The sequence below is a fragment of the Rattus norvegicus genome, chromosome 4, assembly GCF_021556685.1.
Source record: "Rattus norvegicus strain SHRSP/BbbUtx chromosome 4, alternate assembly SHRSP_T2T, whole genome shotgun sequence".
In the NCBI taxonomy this organism is placed as follows: Eukaryota; Metazoa; Chordata; class Mammalia; order Rodentia; family Muridae; genus Rattus; species Rattus norvegicus.
The window spans coordinates 119762807-119781589 of record NC_141537.1 but is presented as its reverse complement, the minus strand read 5'-3'; the positions used below and the strand labels follow the sequence as shown (position 1 = coordinate 119781589).

General features: G+C 50.7%; 1 protein-coding gene across 3 annotated transcripts in view; it reads right to left on the bottom strand.

Moving 5' to 3' along the window:
- Add2 (adducin 2) overlaps window positions 1-18783 on the bottom strand; it is a 99532-nt gene that overhangs the window by 13104 nt on the left and 67645 nt on the right. For 2 of the 3 annotated variants that reach the window (XM_087655829.1, NM_001109880.1), the window contains 10 exon segments: window positions 17531-17682; window positions 17040-17120; window positions 14048-14197; window positions 12162-12305; window positions 9587-9685; window positions 5976-6152; window positions 3792-4049; window positions 2896-3015; window positions 2383-2472; window positions 508-661 (listed from right to left, as the gene is read on the bottom strand). In XM_087655829.1, the coding sequence (XP_087511955.1) occupies window positions 508-661; window positions 2383-2472; window positions 2896-3015; window positions 3792-4049; window positions 5976-6152; window positions 9587-9685; window positions 12162-12305; window positions 14048-14197; window positions 17040-17120; window positions 17531-17682 (1425 nt within the window). 3 annotated transcript variants of the gene reach the window in all.

Sequence of the window (18783 nt, the reverse complement as noted above, 5' to 3'; positions counted from 1 at the left end):
GGCAGAGTGAAAAGAGCGAGAGGTGGCCTTCCTAGGCAGAGAGAGATTTGAGGTAGAGCCTGAGTGTAGATGACTTGGTTCAGGTTAGCCCAGAAGGGAACAAAGCATGGACCAGCACATCAAGATGCTAGGAGTTTCACCACAGAGGAACGGGCTGGATGCAAGACTCTGAAGCAAGGAGAGAAGTGTCAGCTAATAGAATCCTGATAGACTCACTCTAGACTTTATGTGACTGTCACACCAGTCTCATTGCAGCCATTGACCTGTTTTACTGAGCTTTGTCATGATCAAAGGCACAAGTCCAAATATTTTACTAGCACTAACTCCTTCATAGCCAGTGAGTAGGTCACTGAGATCACGAAGGTGCCTGCCCGTGTCACTAGGAGGTGCTGGATCATGCTATATTCCTCTAGCAGGGGTGCTATTTGGTGATGGGGCAAGAAGGTCCTCACTGGGGTCTGAGTTCTACTCTCTAGGCTGGGAGAGCTATGGCTCACACAGGTTTACCTTCTTGCTCCTGTTCTAGCTTCTTCCTTTCCACCTCCTTCTTGTACTCCTCCAGCTCCTGGTCAGTGAGTTGGCTGAAGGGGTTGGGCACCGTCTCCTCCAATTCATCTTTGGTATCTGCATCGCCCTTGGACGCCAGCTGGCTCTCTGTAGACTGAAAGTTAACCAAAGTGTGTGTTGCTCTCTGACCGCTAAGCTGGGGCCCAAGCTGGAGCTTCTCTCAAGTGGCAGTCAGCTGTCTTGCTAGAGAAGTGACATGTGCTCCTCGGAACCAAGCTTGGGGCCTTGGGGTAGGGCTTGTTCCTTCTCTCCATTGCTATATCCTCCCAACACTTAGGCTCTGTACCTTTCCTGGTGAATATAGGGGTCCACCCTTTGCCCTTGAAATGAAATCAAAAGATGCTCCCAAGCAGAAGACATACCTTTATTGCATTCCCATCTACGGACACTTCCAAGCCATGACTGTGCATACATTTGGTGGCCCAAATTTAGTCAGACAAAGTCTAGCAAGCATAGCATTGGCTAGAGCAAGCAGCATGCCAGCCCTCTCCCCTGCTGCCCCTCCCCAGCCCTCTCCCCCACTGCCTTCCCCCAGGTCCCTCAAGAGCAGCCTCAGCACACAGCATTAAAACAATAAGATACAGGGCCTTCAGCATTCTCAGTCCAAGCAGTGAATCCTGGAGTCATGGTGACCAAGAGGCCAGGCCCTGAGGCCCTGGCAGGGGCACTGACAGAACCTCTGCTCTGCACCTCAGTTGAATCCCTGGCTCTGAATCATCTGGTCCCTCTTGCTCAAGAGAGGACTGAACCCAGACCCTTCTGTCCTTTCCCTAAGTCAGTTTCCTCACTGTGGCCTATCAGAAGGCATCACTTACTATCGGAGGAGGAGAACAGAGTGAGATCTCAGGGAGGTGAGCCCAGAGCAACCATGGTTTCTGGTCACCACTTATGGGCTGCACTCATACAGAAGCAACAATAGGCTTATTTCAACGGGTTTCAGAGTCAAAGGGGAGTCTAAGATAGACCCCAAGGAGGATGAGGGACTCCACTGAGAACTCCTGCTGTGAAGGACAGAGCTGCTGAACGACAGTCCTGCCCTGTGCTCATCTCTCATCCCCCTGGGATCACGGGTCATTTCTAACCTTGATTCTATGGCATGCTCAGAGTTCACTGACTTGGCTGAGCTGGGGGAGGTCAGGAAGCAGATGTGAGGGTGCAGCCTGCAGCTGCCTGATCTGCAGCCATATCACGTTAACATGCTCTGCAGAGAGTGATGGGCCCTGGCACGTCCCATTAGCCATTGTCTAGGAAAGTGTCACACCCTTTGCCACAAGCCATGAACAGCCATGATGCCACGCAAGGCAGAATTGCAATGCCATCTGCTCCTAAGCCCTAGACAAGATGCCATCCCCTCAAACACAGAAACAGTGACGTCATGCTTTCTAATGCTAACTACGTTTGTATGGCTACTTTTTACCCTTCCCACCCCATAGCACAGCAGTCCTAGCCACAACCCCCTCCCTGTATCCTGATGATGCTACATCCAAACCAGGGGTCAGAAACACTTGGGCCACCAGAATTCAGCAGGACACTGAGAGAGGGCCTCGTGGAGTCTCATGGCGGGAGGTGTGGGGCTGGCCAGAAGCCTTCCTATGAACAGATGCTCCTTGTTGCTCCCTATCTGGTGCACCCAGGAGTGAGCCAACATTGTCCTCCCTGGACCTCACAGCCACCTGTGTGGTGGCCCTTCACTGTGCAGCAAGAGCCCAGCACCTAAGGTCATGGGGTGAGTGGGCCTGAGGACTCAGGGGTCCCCTGCCCAGCCCCAGGAGTCTGATAAGCTTCCCCTTCAGTTGGGGGCAGTCTCTGCTGTACCGGACTCCGGCTCTTCTCGGCGATGACGCTGGCCAAGAGCTGAGACTGAGGCCCGGCTGACTTTATATCTTGTCGGTTTTGTTCTCGAATCTGCATAGAAAGAGGAGAAGAAGGGGTCAGAGCACGGAGGGGCCCTCTGGTGTCCAGTGAGGCCTGTGATGGATCTGACAAGGTCCTCCATGGTCTTGTCCATAGAGTCTATCCTCTCTGCTCCAACCCAATCTGCCATTCTGAGGGCTGCCTCTGTACCTGGCCTTGAGCAACTCTGAGCTCACAAATGGCCACTCTGTGGACATGTCTTTTAGACACACCTAACGTGTAAAGTAAGTGTGCTGCTACGTAAGTGGGTTACAGAGGACCGCCTTGTAAGTCCTGCAGGGGCTCTGAGCCCAGGATGTAGTCCATACCCAGTCTCACACCAGGGGTACCAATGAGTTCCTCAATCCAGGAACTTGGCTTGCACTTCTGGGACTGCAGATTCCTTCAGAAAAGCAGGTAGAAGGGCAGACTCACCTTGTTCCTCATGTCCAGCACTTCTTGGGGGTCAGTGTAGAGAGGCACAAATTGGTTTGGGTTTTCAATCCGTATGGGCATGCCGCTGCTGGACTTTTCCACTTCATCAGCCTTCATCCACTGACAAGGCAAGTAGGGAGTTGGGTGTGGGCCACCCGGTGCTCCTCCCACTGGGGTGCCCCACCCACTAGCACGGAAGGTCCACAAGTCACCCAGAGTTGTTCTCTCTTTTTGGGTCAGAGCCAAGATGAGTAATAGATAACATAGACAGCAAGGAAGGCCAGTGGGCCATAAAAAAAAGCAAAACAAAAACAAAAACGAAACACCAGAGAGCAGGTCCAATGGTTACAGCACCTGCCCTTCAAGCACAAGGACCTGTGTGGATCCCCAGGAACCTGGATGGTGCAGTGGTTCACCCATAACTCAGAAAGCATGGATGGGATTTCCAGAGCAAGTGAATCTAACCATATCAGCAAGGTATAGGCTTATTCTCAAAGAATACCATAGAAGATTATTCCATACATCAATCTGAGTCACATACATGTGAACCTGTGCACTTGCCAAGAAAAAAAGCACATTTATCTGTGAAGAACAGGAAAGAAAAAAATGAAATAGAGATGTGTGTGAGTGAGGAGAAAGGGAGAGAGGAAAACGATCGGCCTGTCCTTCTCCTGGGTTTGTGTCAGACCCCAGGCCCAGGGTTCGACATGTTTCCCAGGAATTTCCCAAAGCCCCCTGTAGGTGCAGGGTGAAACCCAGACCCCAGTCTCTCCTGAATCTGTGCTGATAGAAGTGCCCAGTTCTGTCTCCCTCCGGAGAAATCTGCTCCTTGTGCCCCAAACCTCAATACAGACTTGCTTCCCACCCCATCCAGGCCGGCCCGACATCCCTCTCACCGTGGTCTTCGGTCGGGGACTGCCCATGTTCCTCTGCACCTCGTCGGCCACATTCACCCTCAGGTAGGTGTTGGGAGTGTTAAGCCAGCGGGTCTTTTCCTTCTGCTGCTTTTGGGCGTGCTGGCGCAGAGCAGGGACTGGGACACCATCCTCTTCGAACACAAAGGCAGTGACCGTGGCTGGGATCTCCACTTCACTTTTGTGTTTGGTTTTCTCTTGGACGAAGGGGTGGCGGTACGTATAGCCTGTTCTGTAGCCCTGAGAGGACAGAACCAGAGCCAGGTGTTGTGGGGGATAGAGGTCCACACCAGGACTTGGTTCAACCCCAAATATCCACCGGGTTACAGGCCTTTCAAGTTAAGATGGGCTTAGTCACTCAGGTTTGTCCATCCAATTGTTCAGGAAGCTGAGGCAGGAGCATGACAAGTTCAAGGTCTGCCTGGACTACAAAGCAAGCCAAGACTATCTGGGTAACTTAGTGAGCCTATGTCTCAAAATAAAGTGTGAACAGAAAGTCTGGGCAGTATAGCTCCTTGGGAGAATGCTTGCTTGTACACGTGAAACCTTGAGTTTAATCTCCAGCACATAAAATTTAACAAGAAATGAGGCCTGCTTAATGCTCATGATTTTGATGAATTTGTAAGTAGTGTTGCTTTCAGTGATGATGGCAGTGTATAATTTTGCAGTGCGGGGCCTGGCATATCATGCCATATCAGACAGTCTATATACTGAGCTATACCCCCAGTAGCTAATATGTTTTTAAGATAGCTAACATTAAGGTAAAATAACAAATTTAAAATCGTAAGTGTGCGTCCTTATATACATGTGCATGTGTGCACACATGTATGTGCATTTGCAAGTCATTAAACTGGAAAGGGGATCATGAGCGAGGGAGGAAGAGCTCTTTAAGGAGCACGATACAGAGAGTAACGTATAATGCCGCGTGAAAGCAGAAGCGGGGACTGAGGGATGGATGAGGAATAGCTAGAGGGTCAATGGGTGGGCTCAGTAGCCAGATGGGAGGAATGAGAACAGTGTAGAATGCTATATATCTATATCTGTATCTATATCAGTATATATATATCTATACAGTATATATAGATATAGATACAGATATAGATAGATATAGATAGATATGAATGACATTGCCATGAGGAAATCCACGTGTTACACATTAGTTTTTAAATATCAAAATACTTGTGACAGTAAAATGCCCTTGAATTGTAGGAGCAAACCCTGATGTTATATAGAGCTGGCACCTGTCATCAACATTCCCAGTGAAATCTGATTGTGTTAGAACCCTCCTCTCTCTCTCTTCTCTGAAACTTTAAGTAGAATTATCTGCTTCCCTCAAAGCTTTGAAACGATTCCTGTAGGAAGCTACCCGCAAAGGCCTGGTGCTTCATTTGGGTGCAGTGACTCAGCACACGGTGTCCAGAGTCCCCTCTCACCACTAAAGGCACATTTCATCATTGCAAAGCCATCATGGTCCTCCTAGCAACAGGGCGAGCAATGACTTGGAGGCGCTGAAGGAGGGAAAGTATTAATTATTGTAGTGGCCTTGACATGATTAGGTCAGGTGGCCTTGAGGGTGAGGGAAGGGAACCAAGCAGGACTGTTCTGAAGGCAGGTTTCATGTCTCACCCCTCTGAACTCGCTCCTCACTGCATCCCTCCCCTACCTCCTGTGCCTGAAGCGTCTCCTCTGATTCCCCAAGTTATCAACCCAATCATTAGCTCCATGAAGAAGGAGGCTGTCCTTTTGTATCTGTTAATGAACCATCCCGTCTAATTCCTTGTGAACTGGTTCATTCATTCACTGCAATAGAATAGAGTAACGTTGATGTTTGGAACAGGGAGCTAGTTGTGTGGATTAAAGCTGTGACATTAGGGATGATCAGGGCCAACTGCTGAGGCAGTGTGGGCTAATGGATATAGGATGATGGGGAGGGGCTGTGGACAGGAGGACTATGATTCCCATGGAGAGCATAGGCAGACGTGAGGATGTCTCAGCACTTGGCAGAGGAAGGAAAAGCAAGCGCTGGAGAAAGTGCAGCTAAAACTTGGAGGCCTTCACTAAGTAAACCATGACAGAGGTGGTTTTTGTCCCCAGCACTTTAAGATATCTGGTTCTGGGTGCTCAGCCTCTACAGAGTGGTCTGAAGTACAGTACCGAGACACTCACTAAGTTGTCGAGCATCCTCATGAGGGCTTCAAATTCATGCTCTCCCAGCCGGCTCTTCTGCATGGGCCCAAAGGTGCTGCCGGCCCACTGCACAGAGCCCACCTCATGCGGACGGTGTTTCTCTTGCTCCAGGAGGATGAGGTTCTCGGTCCCCCCAGCGCTGGACAGAGCCGACACCTGCAGAGAATCAGCACACGGGTGGGTGGGTGGAGTCCTTGGAACTGCTGCGGTGTGAACCAGAGGGCAGTGGGCTCACAGAGAACTTGGGATCCAGAAAGGCTTAGGGAACCTAAGGAAAATATCCGAAGACTTATGGAGCCGGCATTCATCGTCATGGAGCACAGTATCAGTAATTCTTCCTTGGGCTCAAATCCCAGAGAACACAGAGAGGAAGAAATAACAAGTGTTAAAACCCAGGAATGAAACAGCACAGAGGACTGAATGTTCATTATCTGGGATACAAGACTCCAGAGAAGAAAAATGGTGCCTAGGATGTAGCACCCCAGAGAACCAAACAGTACCGAGGTCACAATGCCTCAGAGAAGAGGGGGCAGTGCAGATGGATTCAGGCAACACACTTAATGATTCGGTCAGAGGTATGTGTACAGTGTGGGCCATTTAGGTTAACCTTAAAAGCACTCACACATCTGTTCCCAGTTTGCATCCCTACCATTCAGATGTCCTTAGTCGGGTTTGGATTTCAGGGAGAAATCCTTGAAATGAGAGGCATTGGTGCTTTTCTGGTTGGCTGCCAGAGGGACATGAGAGGGCAAAAACACGTCAAGGCGGTCCTGAGCAGGAAGTGACAGCAGCCAGGAGGCTGTTATGGACCAGAACTAACAGCTCTGCCCTGTGGCTGCAGGTCAGAGGGTTAAACTGCCCAGGGGTCACTTCTGAGGCCTGAAATGGGAGAGGTCTCTTCACCATGGACCTGTAGAGGACACAGCAGTGTGTTCGCACCCTCACATCCGAGAAGACTGATGTCCTCACAGAAGCTCATTCATCAGAGTTGTGCTCTGATAATCGAATCTGCAGTGCCTGGTGTCTCAGGATGGGTTGGGAGTTTGGGTTGTGGCTTTGGTGGTGTTTGTTTCCACCATAGATTAAAGGATCCATTTAGTTTACCGACAGATGCAGGCATCTAGGCAGCACCTTCAGTGCATGGCATTCTCCTGCACCAACAACGGCCCTAACCCTGCTTCTTGGAGGTCAGCCCCTCAGACTTCCTCAGGTGAGTCCCATCACCCTGGGACAGGCGGACACCACAACACTTCCCAGTGCCTTTGTACTCAGGATATATGTACACATGTCTTTAACTGTCCCCACTGTCCCCTGATGCCCCGGAGAGACAGTGCGTGGGTGAGTGTAAGGGGCGGACCTGGGTACCAGGGTGGCCTAGCTTGTCACACCACCTCCTCGCCCTCTGACTTTGGGCAGCCGTTTAGCACCTTTGGGTTCAGTTTCCACATCCGACAAGAAAAAATGGCGATGCCCTACCTCGTGAGGAACCACTGAAGGTGATATGGCAAAGCATCTAGAATGTTCTGGAGCCTCGGGAGCACCACAGGATGCTGCTGCTACTTTAACACTCACAGAAGGAGAGGCGGCCTCCCTGGGACTATTTGTTAATGGAGAAGAAGGGAGAGAGCACCCACGGCCTCACCCAAGCTGCCTCCTTTCATCTCTTCCTCCAGCAGTTTCCATGGTGATGGGTAGCAGATGGGGAAGAACTGCCTGTGCCTCCCATCTGCCTCTCAGTGAGGGATGACCCAATTTTCCCAGAACTCCAAACCGATAGGCAAAGAAATCACTGTGCCCCAGAGAGCAGAGCAGGCGCCTGGGCTTGGGTCACAGACTTATCCACAGTCACATTTGCCTGTCCACCAAGGTCAGGGAGGAAGCAGAGCCCATGGTAGACATGGAGCTTCAGAGCGGCCCGCCAGAGCGAAATCCTGACAGTAGCTGTAGGCCATGACCCCGGTGTTCATTTATGCCGTAGTCCTCCCTTCTGCTCTTCCATGTCCTCTAGACCATCCCCTCCCTCTAGAAGCCTCTCCATCTGTAAAACTGATGGAGCCTCTGGTGCTTTCCGGGATTGGTTGCCAGAGGGATGTGAGAGGGCAAAACCACATCAAGCCAGTCCTGAGCAGAAAGCGACAGCAGCCAGGAGGCTGTTACGGACCAGAACTAACAGCTCTGCCCTGTGGCTGCAGGTCAGAGGGTTAAGCTGCCCAGGGGTCACTTCTGAGGTCTGAAATGGGAGAGGACTCTTCGCTGTGGACCTCTAGGGGACACAGCAGCAACTCTCTGTCTGTGCAGAGAGCTGAGGTGTCTCTGCAGAGAAGAGCTTTTCCTGTGTGCTGTTTTCTCAGGAGAGCTTCTGCAAAGGTGTGTTAGGGAACTCTCTGCAATTCAGTGTGAGGAAAGGAAGAGTCTGCCCTTGAGAGTGAAGGCTCGGCCAGTTCTGAGGCCAGTCAGTAGCTAGATCAGTCAGCTGTCTCAGTTGAGGGAGAAGGTACCACATCAGATATGGCCTGGCTCCAGGTCTCAGAGTCTAATTCTGACCACTGCTGTTCCTTGGGAGCCTCACACCCTTCCACATAACATTATCCATCTCCAGATTTACAACTGTCTCTGCAGCACTCCACTGTAAGGGTACCTCAGGGCTCCCCCACACTGCAGGGCTGATCTCACCCCAAGTGACTGAGAGAGGGAGCAACCTTCCTTCAATGCCATTCTCCCAGGCCAGCCAGAGTGAGGCAGGAGGGCACCATGTAGGTAGGACTTGTAGAGAGCTAGCTTGTCCTAGAACTGCAGCCACTATAGTGTCACTACCTCTCCTACCCTGGAGAGACATTCCTCCCAGCCAATTCTGATCCGTGCCAACACAAAGACTAATGGGCTTGTAGAGGCACATCTCTGCCCCAAAGAGCTGGAGATGGTGGAGCTAAGAGAACTGGGTTACGAATCTATTCAGGGCTGGATAGCGTACCCCATATCCCACCAACTTGAACACCACAGAATGCATGCCCTTGGCTGACCCTCACCACGGAGCTGCCTATAAACCAGCATTCCTGGAGCTCTAGGGGCTCCATGGTACTGGCACTCCTTCCCAACGAGGGGACTTGGAGATGAGCTGGCTCCCTGTATACCTTTGAAGGCTGGCTGTTCTGGTTGCCATGACAACCCTGACTGGCTCACTGTCATCTCTCTTTCTGTGCTTGGCCACACTCCCTACCCATGTACAGCCTGCCTTCATTCCACCCCATTCCTTGGCAAAATGAGAGCAACCTTTCTCTGTGCCCCTAGTACAGCTTGACCAGATGACACAGGAGCAGTAGGGCTTCTGTGTGCCTTGTGATGGTTTCCTCCAGTCTTACCTCAGGTCCCCTAGATCTAGGTAATACCAGTCAGTTACTGTGATGGATTCTTCCAGAGCATGGATCCCATTGTAATCAGGAAATGGCAGGAGTATAAGGGAAGTAGTGATGGACAGGGTGGTAAAGCAGTTTAGGAGGTCAGGATCCCATCTGACAACTAGTGGGGCCCACAGTCCCTGGGGCCCCATCAAAACGAGCGCCCAAGCTCACTTCCCAGGCCATCTTGCATACCTGTACCTCACACGCAGCCTGCAGGTGGAAGACCTTGTAGAAAGCTTCCTCCACGGTGTCACCCAGGGCGACCATACCATGGTTTCTTAGCACCAGAATCTGTGGAGGAGGAAAGAACCAGTCAAACCCAAGTCTTTGAAACCCACCCCCAGCTCCCTGGGCCAGCAAGATGGCTCTGTGGAGGAAGGTGCCAGCCACCAAGTCTGAAAAACTGAGTTCAATCCCTGGAACCCACATGGTGGAAGGAAAGAAATGACTCCTGCAGATTGTCCTCTGAACTCCAAGTGAACCATGGCAGCTTAAACTAACTCCCCACCCTAACGCCCCCATGCATAAAAACTAAATAAACAAATAAATAAAACTGTATAATAAAATCAACCTTAAAAAAGTCTTACTCCTAAGAGACTTTCCTCTTACTAAGACCAGCTCCATACCACAGCCTGGAGCCCCTCCACAAACTTACTGCTCTTTCTCTACTCAAGAACCCCACCACTAACCCAGGAGTGGTTTGAGGCCAGTGCACCCAACTGCAGGAGATGGAAAAGGCGTTTAAAGCTGAGTCAGTGCAGTGAGTGACTGTTTTGGGCAATCCTTTGGTGCCTTAGAGAACTCAGAAGTCTGAAGAGGCCTGTGAGTGTTAGGTGAGCATAGTCTGTCGAGCTTAGACCCCAAAAGCAACTTCTGCAAGTGATTCAGTTGACTTCAGTCACATCCAGGAGGATGCGCTCTGAGAGGAGGCCCTGCAGAAACAGGCAGCCATATTATCATCTCTTTGGACCTCTGAGTTTTTGCTCCACAGACTTGGCTCCGACATCCACAGTCTACTTCGAATTGGCTTTTCAAATGAGGAAAGAGAAATGAGGAGAACTGGAGGCAGATTCTGGACCAGACCTGAGGTTCTCAGGGGAAACGGCTTCTGATTTGGCAGGGGCAGTGAGTAAAAAGGGTGAAGAGATCAGAAAGATGTTTAGATCAAGATTCCCCCAGGGTCGAGTTCTACTTCCTTCCCTGAAAGAAATATTCACGATTGGTTTTACCCTTAGCAAGTTTGAAACCAGGTGAAGCCCAAGTGGAAACTGAGGCAAAGATCTATGCTTCCAAGCTTCCCCCACAGAGGGCTGAGGGTCAGGCTCAGAGCGCCACATCCTCTCTAAGAATAGATGAAGTTCTTTCCTCTCCAATGCCCGAGACTTAGGAGTTCAGAGTTCAAGAGCATAAACGGAAGCACCCAGAACATCCTCCCTTGGATTGTCATAGGTGTGCTATTAACTAACACTGCTGAGGACTCCCTGGGGTTTGCGGGGCAGAAGTAGCAGCAGGGTTCCTCCTTCAAAGCAGAGCCGCAGAGGCTCAGGAGAAGTGAGGCTCTGTCCCAAAGTTCTTTTCCCCTCAGATGTGCTAGTAGAAGTGTTCAGACTTAAGCAGCACTGCAGCTCTGCCCTCTAACTAGTTGGTAACTAAAAAGTGGAATTAGTTGACTAACTAATATAGTGCTCGGATTTGGGGAAACTGAAGAGAAATAGCCCATCTATTAGACATGGGGGAGAAAGCAGAAGGTACAACATTTGCAGTAGGCAATTGGGCAAAAACGAAGTCATATTTAAAAAGTTTGTCTCCTAGAAATGTCTAAGGGAGCCTCCTCCATCCCCGAGGATTAGCTGGAAGGATTCTGCCTGGTGGTGTGAGGTGGGGTGGGAAGCAACCCCTGGAAGGTTCAACTGTGTGGGCTAAATTACAGCTACTCATAAATGAGGTATGATTTAGTAATCTGAGTGATGGAGAAAACAGTGACATACCAAGTCATTTAGTGTGCATTGCTAGGGGAGGGAGAACTGACTTTCTGATTTTATAAATATATGTGAAAAGCCTCAGAGAATGCATCAACATCTCAGAGCAGTGTGGGAGAAATGGCTTTTAAAAAAGTTGTCTTTCTTAAAAAAAAAATCATCTAGGAAATTTGGAGGCGAGAGAGGTGGCTCAGCGGTTAAGGGTGCTTTCTGCTCTTGTAGAGGACCCAGGTTTGAGTCTGAGCGTTAACATCAGGCTGCTGGCAATCACCTGCAACTCCAGCTCCAGGGGATATGATGCCCCCTTCTGGTCTCCACATGCATTGCACATATACAAATAAATCTTTAAAAAATGTCTACAAAATAAATAGTCTCAATAAATACATGTTGCTTTGTGATGTTAATTCTCTTTCCCTCACTCCCTCCTTCCCTCCCTCCTTCCCTCTCTCTCTCCTCTTTCTCTCCCCCCCCCGTGTGTGTGTGTGTGTGTGTGTGTGTGTGTGATGAACCAGATCACCTGATTTTTGAGTTGTGGTCTTTCCTTAAACCTGGAGCTCACTGATGTACACTCAAGCTGATTGGCCACACAAACCCCAGAGATACAGCTCCCAGCACTGGGGTTATAGGTATGTAACTGCCATACCCATTAGTTTTTAATGTGTGTACTGGAGATGGAACTAAGGCCCTGTATAGCAAGCTCTTTGCCCCTTGAGCTGTCTCCCCTAGTCCTGTGACACTGGCATTTGACAGTACCACTCCACAGTACCATCCCACCCCCAGAAACAAACCTTGCAGGTGGGTCCAAGGCACTTCTGCAAGTTGATTCGATCAGCTTCCTGCTCCATTTCCCCGTTGAAGTCATAGTAGGCCATGTCCCCCACCAGCAGGGCATTATGGGAGACAGGCAGGAGGCCACACTTCATAGCTGACACCTACAGGGAAACAATAGTTGCCTAGAAACTGCAGCCCAGGCCCAGGGGTGCACTGGCCCTCTCTCCTCAGAGCACAGCAGGCCAGCCCTGTTTTGAGGCTAGAGAGTGTGGGGTGGTCATAGGGAGGAAGAAGCCCGCACCACCCAGGCCTTTCTCACTGAGGGGTCTGAGGGCTTCTCCTTACTCTTGCCCATCACTTTGAGGCCGTGAGGACTGCTGGGCAGAGCACACCAAAGAGGGTCCTGGCCCGGTCCCAGCTTTGTCCTCATCTGTGACTCTGGGAGGAGGCGGGATTGGCAGAAATGTTTTCCTCCTTAGAATGGCCCTGGCACAGGATGACTGCAAGGACCTAGGGCTAAAACTTCATGTCAACTCTTGACATAAGCTTGAGCCATTGTGGAAGAGGGAACATCAATTAAGAAAGTGCTCCCACCAGGTTGGCTCTTGGGCAAGCCTGTGGGCCTGTTTTCTTTTTTTGATGATTGACGTGGGAGGGCCCAGCTCACTGTAGGCAGTGCCACTCTGAGATTGGTGGCCCTGGATGCTATAAAGAAAACAGGCTGAGCAAGTTATGGGGACCAAGCCAGTAAGCAGAGTTCCTCTGTGGCCTCTGCATCCGTCTGCCTCCAGACTCCTGCGATGGGTTCTTGCCCTGACTTCTCTGAATGATGGATTACAAGTTGTAAGGTGAAACAAGCTCTTGGCTCCCTGTTGAGTCGGCCATGGTGTCACCAACATACCAGACTAGTAAACCAATGGAGAGTCCTCCTTCACCTCTCACCAAAAACAAATCGCCTTCCTGATCTTGCCTCACTGCCCCAAAGCAGCCTGAGACTGTAGAGACCCTCAACACAAACACACCACTGTGTCGTGGTCCCAGTTCAGGGATATCTGTACACCATGGCCTGTGTGTTTCCCTCGGAATCAATAGGCTGATGCCATGTGCTCACCCCTAAAGCTATGTGGTCTGTGCCAGCAGAGGATGATGGCCAAGGTGATGCCCAGTGTCACAAGTGACTCTGCAGCGTCCTCCACACATGGAGACGTGGCTCGGGTACTACCTGTGACCTGTGATCATTCCCTCGTCTCGTCCCCAGTGTTACTGTACCCTTCCCCAGATCGCAGCTGCCCGGAACTGTGGAAAAGTCTGTAGTCACTTCCCACCTCTCCTCTGGGTCGCGCAGAGGCAGGGTAGCCTGAAGCCCAACCACATTGACTTGGGTGGACACTGGGGAGGTGCGGTTGCCTGGCTGAGTTCCCAGCTGTGGCCACAGCAGAGGGGAGTCTGTGAAATAAACGTTTCCCTCCTTCATGCTTCATCAAGACCTTGGTGCATGAAAAGAGGGCTGGACTAGAGTCCTAAGCTGAGCATTCACTCTCTTGGTCTGAGTTCCAGATCTTTCCACAGTTTTTATCTTTTATTGTTATTTTATTTTTTATTTTATGTGTGTGGTATTATGCCTTCATGTTTGTCTGGACATTACATGAATACAGTACCCGGAAAGGCCAGAACGGAGGGTGTCAAATTTTCTGGAACTAGGGTTACAGATGGCTGAGAGGCCATGTGGCTGCTGAGAATGAAACCAAGGTCCTCTGGAAGAGCAGCTCTTAACTACGGAGCCATCTCTCTGTCCCCTTCCCAGAAATCTTAAATGATGACATTGCTATACTCCAGATGGTATCTGCTCAGGGAGAAACAGGAATTCTGGGCTGGCAGCCACAGGAAGCCTGGCACTACTCACCGCTGCTGTGGCAGGCGTGTGCAGGTGGATGGCACACCGCACGTCCGGCCTGGCCGCATAGATGGCTGAGTGCAGACTGAAGCCGGTGGTGTCCACTGGGAAGCAACTGCTGCCCTTCTCCACGACCTCTCCTAGAATGTTCACCTTAATCTAGGCAGTAAAGAAGAGACCAGACTCAGGGCTCCTGCCCTCTTCCACACATGAGCCCAGTGCCTTCCCCAGTTCATGTCCACCACTCCAGACCACAGGAGTAATGGCTGGCCTCGGTGTGGGGGCACAGCAATGGGGAGTCTTGTCTGTGGGGAGTCTTAAGGGGTGGCAGGTGAATTTACAGGGTAAGTGGTGAAGCCGTTTCTCAGACTTTGTTACGCATTGTTTCAGAAGCTGTCAAAATAGGTTCTAAACAGAGAAAACAACACTTCTAACCATTTCCCAAATGATGGCCAGGCTGTGGTCCACATACCCCACTGTGGGTAATGAGCTAGAAGACAGTGATAGAATCCTCCAGAAGCAGCTAAGAGGAATCGTGAACGCCAGCAGAAACCTTCCCCGAGGAAGCCATGTCAAAGCTGAGCCGTCTCATTTGTGAAACATCTTCGTACACAAAGGTAAAGAGAATGAGGTTCAACACCTTTCACTGGTCACAGAAAAGGGACCGAGAAAAAGATGTCCCTTTCTTAGCCTGTTTCCTACTCCAAGAGACAAGCAGGTGGCTTGGCTAAGAAATGTCACACACAATATGTGCGTAAGGAACAGCAAGGGAGAAAGGAGGGGAAGAGGAGGGGGTGGGGGGTGGGTAGACCAGAGTGGGAGAAAGGAAGAGGAGAGTGGGAGATCATGAGAGAGCGAGAAAGAGAGAAAGAGACAGACACACACGCACAGTGAGTGCTGGTGGGAGAAAGAGCACATACATGTATGCATGTGTGTTTGTGCGCACACAGGCATGCGCAAACACACACACACACACACACACACACAGAGAGAGAGAGAGAGAGAGAGAGAGAGAGAGAGAGAGAGAGAGAGAGAGAGGGAGAGGATGTTGCTACTGGCTGCCTATGGTGTTCCTACTTAACAAACGGATTCACAGAGCACCAGTGTCACAGAAGGGCTTTCGATGACTGGTACAAGACAAGTGACCTTCTGCATGGAAATTTCATCCTCAAGATGCCCTCACCAACCCTCCAGCACACTGCAAGGTCCACCCCTCAAAGGCCCAAATCACCCAACACAAACCTGAATTCAGAGGCGAGATCTTCCTAACCCCTGTATGTGTGACATTTCTTAGCCCCCATGGTTCTCAAGCTTCCTGACGCTGTGACCCTTTAATGCAGTTTTTCATGTTGTTGTGACCCAACCAGAACATTATTTTGTTGCTACTTCATAAATGTAACTGTGCTGCTGTTACATGACCCCCAAAGGGGTTGTGACGCACAGGTTGAGAACTGATATCCTGACACTTTAGTGAGCATGTGCTCTGGTCCTCAGGCAGTCCTGAGCTCACATGAATACAATTATACCCTACACACTAACAAGTTAGGTTTTAGTTTCTTAAAAAGGAAGGAAGGAAGGAAGGAAGGAAGGAAGGAAGGAAAAGAAAGAAAGAAAGAAAGAAAGAAAGAAAGAAAGAGAAAGAAAGAGAGAGGGGGGTAAGGAAGGAAGGAAGAGAGAGAGAGAGAGAGAGAGAGAGAGAGATCACTATTAAGTTGTCCCTCAAAACAGGAAGCCCCTATGACATCCAGACTAACGCTCAAGGAAGCTCCACGAATGGTGTCACACCTCATTCCCAAAAGCCCACAGACAAAAGAGGGACTACAGGGCAGTGACATCGTGGTATGGGAGGGACCCACAATTGTACTGTGTGCTAATAGCACAAGAGTAGCATCCAAGAGGCCCCACTGCCAACCTCTCTATGGACTATGTTTCCTGGGTTAGCAGTGGCCTGGCGCTGGCTGGGTGTGACAGCAACTCCTCCAGCTCTCGCCCCATAAAACAAATGCATGTGCTCAGCCTGGTTCCCCAGTTCCTCCGAGTGGCCCAGTCAGAGTCCCCTCTGGCTCACATGTTCCTTATCTCATCATTGGGCCTGTGACTTGCGTCATTCAAGATCTCCACAACCTAGTGGCCAGTACATCTGGTGCCTCTGACTAGAAGAGAACTCTGAGGACTTCCCCAGAGGCTCGGGCTTGGCTTTGGGTTCTGCTGCTGTGCAAATTTACAAAAGAAGCCCATTGTTAGGACATTGCAGGGAGTGACACCGCGTGATTTCACCTGCTCCTCTCTTCCTCATCAACCACATTCCCCCTTTGAGCTGAACATCCACGCACAGCAGCCCAGGGTCTGTCCACACCCCACACTACCTCCTGCTGGAGATTTCCACAAGCCTGCAGAGTCTTGCCCATACCTCAGAGCACCTCCTGCTTGTGATTCCTCTCAAGTCTGCAATGTGGGGTCAGAACCCACTGCAGCCAAATACCAACTGCCGCTGCCCCAGGGACCCCTCTCCAGCTCTTCACACTCGACCTCAGCTGCCAGCCCAGCTGATCAGCAGGCCCACCTAGCAAGCACACAAGCCCAGAATTGCAATTGTCCTGATGTCTGCTGGCCTCCACACCTCTGTTAGGACAAACCGTGAGCAAAGGAAACAGATTGTCTTGCTCTTACCTCCACATTCCAAGTGCTGAGTCACATTTGCAAGGCTCTTGTTCTCCTGCTCTAGTCATCCCCATCCAAGGAAGCTTTCCTCTGACATGTGGTCTAACCTCAAGCCGGGAGTCTACGGGACCCCAGGCCCATTCCGTCCTCCCTCCCACTGTGTTTGTGGCCTGCATCCTGGCCGCATCACGATCTAGGCACCCACGTGGCCATTTATCTTCTCTGCCCAGGAAGAGTGTGAACCTCTCAAGGAACAGAGCTCTAACGTGGAGATGCGCTGCCCCTCCTTGGTCAGATGAGTATTTAATAAGGGTTGGCACTGATGCTGGGGCATACTTACCAGGCTGGATGCCGTGACCTCACTGCAGGAAACCCCTTTGGGGCTGATCAGGAAGTGGTCCTGCTCCTTGCTCACTCTCAGCTAAGAAGACAAACAAGAAACTCAGTGCTAAGCAGACAGGGAACAGGGATTCTTCTACAATACTGTTAAATCCTTTTCTCCTTGAACTCACTGCACCAAGGCTTCCTCTAGTGAACCCTCCTCCACAGAGAGATGAGTCTTTCTTTAAACTGAAAATGGAGCTTCCAGAGGAATCTCACAAAAGTTAGGCACAGCCCTAAATATAGGAGCTGGTTCCCATCCAAAGAGGTACCAATGGGGTGTGTGTGTGTGTGGGGGGGGGAATCTCTTCTGATGACCACAGAAGAGGTGAGTGGATTTTAACCAAGGGCCACTAACAGTGATTGACCATGCTAAGAGTCGGAACTTTTCCCTTCAGGTTTTGTGGGAATAGGAGGATGGGGAATGGGCACAGGGCATCTGCCCCTCACCGTGACATAGGTGTCGCTGAGCTGCGCCCAGCCATAGAGGTCCAGAAGACGGTAGACACTGCTGATCTTGCACCGCATAAGCCTCTCCCCCTTGGCCAGGTTCAGGGAGTCGGCAGTGTGGAGGTCATTGATGGGTGTCATCATGGAGAAGTCTGTAGGGGTGGGAGGGGACAGTGCATCTCCCTGAGTCCCTACCAGCCAGTCTGGTCCTTGTCCTGTGCCCCACTAGCTCTCACTGACTGATGCTACCATGGTATAAGAAATGCCACCAGCCAGAGGATCGAACAGCTCTTGACTCACACCTAGAGGAAGAAAGGCTATAGAGTGACCATGTGTGGCTCAAAGCCCTCTCTCTGCTTGACTGAGTGAGACTGGTGCTGCTTTTAGAGGAAAGCCAGTAGCTCGGGTGGTTCATTACTCCACCAGCCTGCACTCATCTACAGGTTTGACCCTAGCACTAAATAAAGTCTTGGTGATGATGCATGTCTGTAATCTCAGCACTCACTCAGGAGATGAAGGCAGTGGAACCAGAAGTTTGGGACTATCCTGGACTACAGAGCAAGTCTGAGACTAGCCTGGGCTACAGGAGCCTCTCTCTCAAGGAAACAAAATAAACAAAGCCACATCACATCTCAAAGCCATGAACAAAGAGTTCTCAGAATGCCAAGGTTCCAGAAACCCTCAACCGGAGCATTGGTCAGGTAAGTGCAGAATGGCTTCTGAGTTGGAATGTATGGAGGTGACATTGGCGTTGGGCAGAAGGGCTGCTGTCATTGTGTTTTGAGTGACCATGCAACAGAACTTACTCTGTGGCTGGGAAACATGGCACATAGAAAGCCATATCAACCAGGAAGACACTTCTTCAATTTCTCCCCAACGCATCATTGAGAGACACAGACTCCAAAAGCCAAGGTTGACTAGAGAGCCGCAGTGTCTGGTGGCATGTGTCTGTTTCTGTTGGGACAGGTAGCCAGGCAGTCACGTGCTGCTTTTCTCTAGGGATTTGAGGGAAAGTCTGAGAGATTTGGAAATGGGCCCCAGGGGGAGGGGAGTAGCAATCTTGTCCCCAGGGCACCCAGATGCCAGAAGCTGATGGGTAGTCTGTTCCCTTAACAATGATGTCACTGCCTATGAGCTTCAGGGGAGCAGAGGAAGGCGTACAAGTTAAGGGCTAGAGAAATGTCAGCGATCAAGAACATTCATTGCTCTTGCAGAGGCTGAGCTCAGTTCCCAGCACATTCCCTATGTCAGGG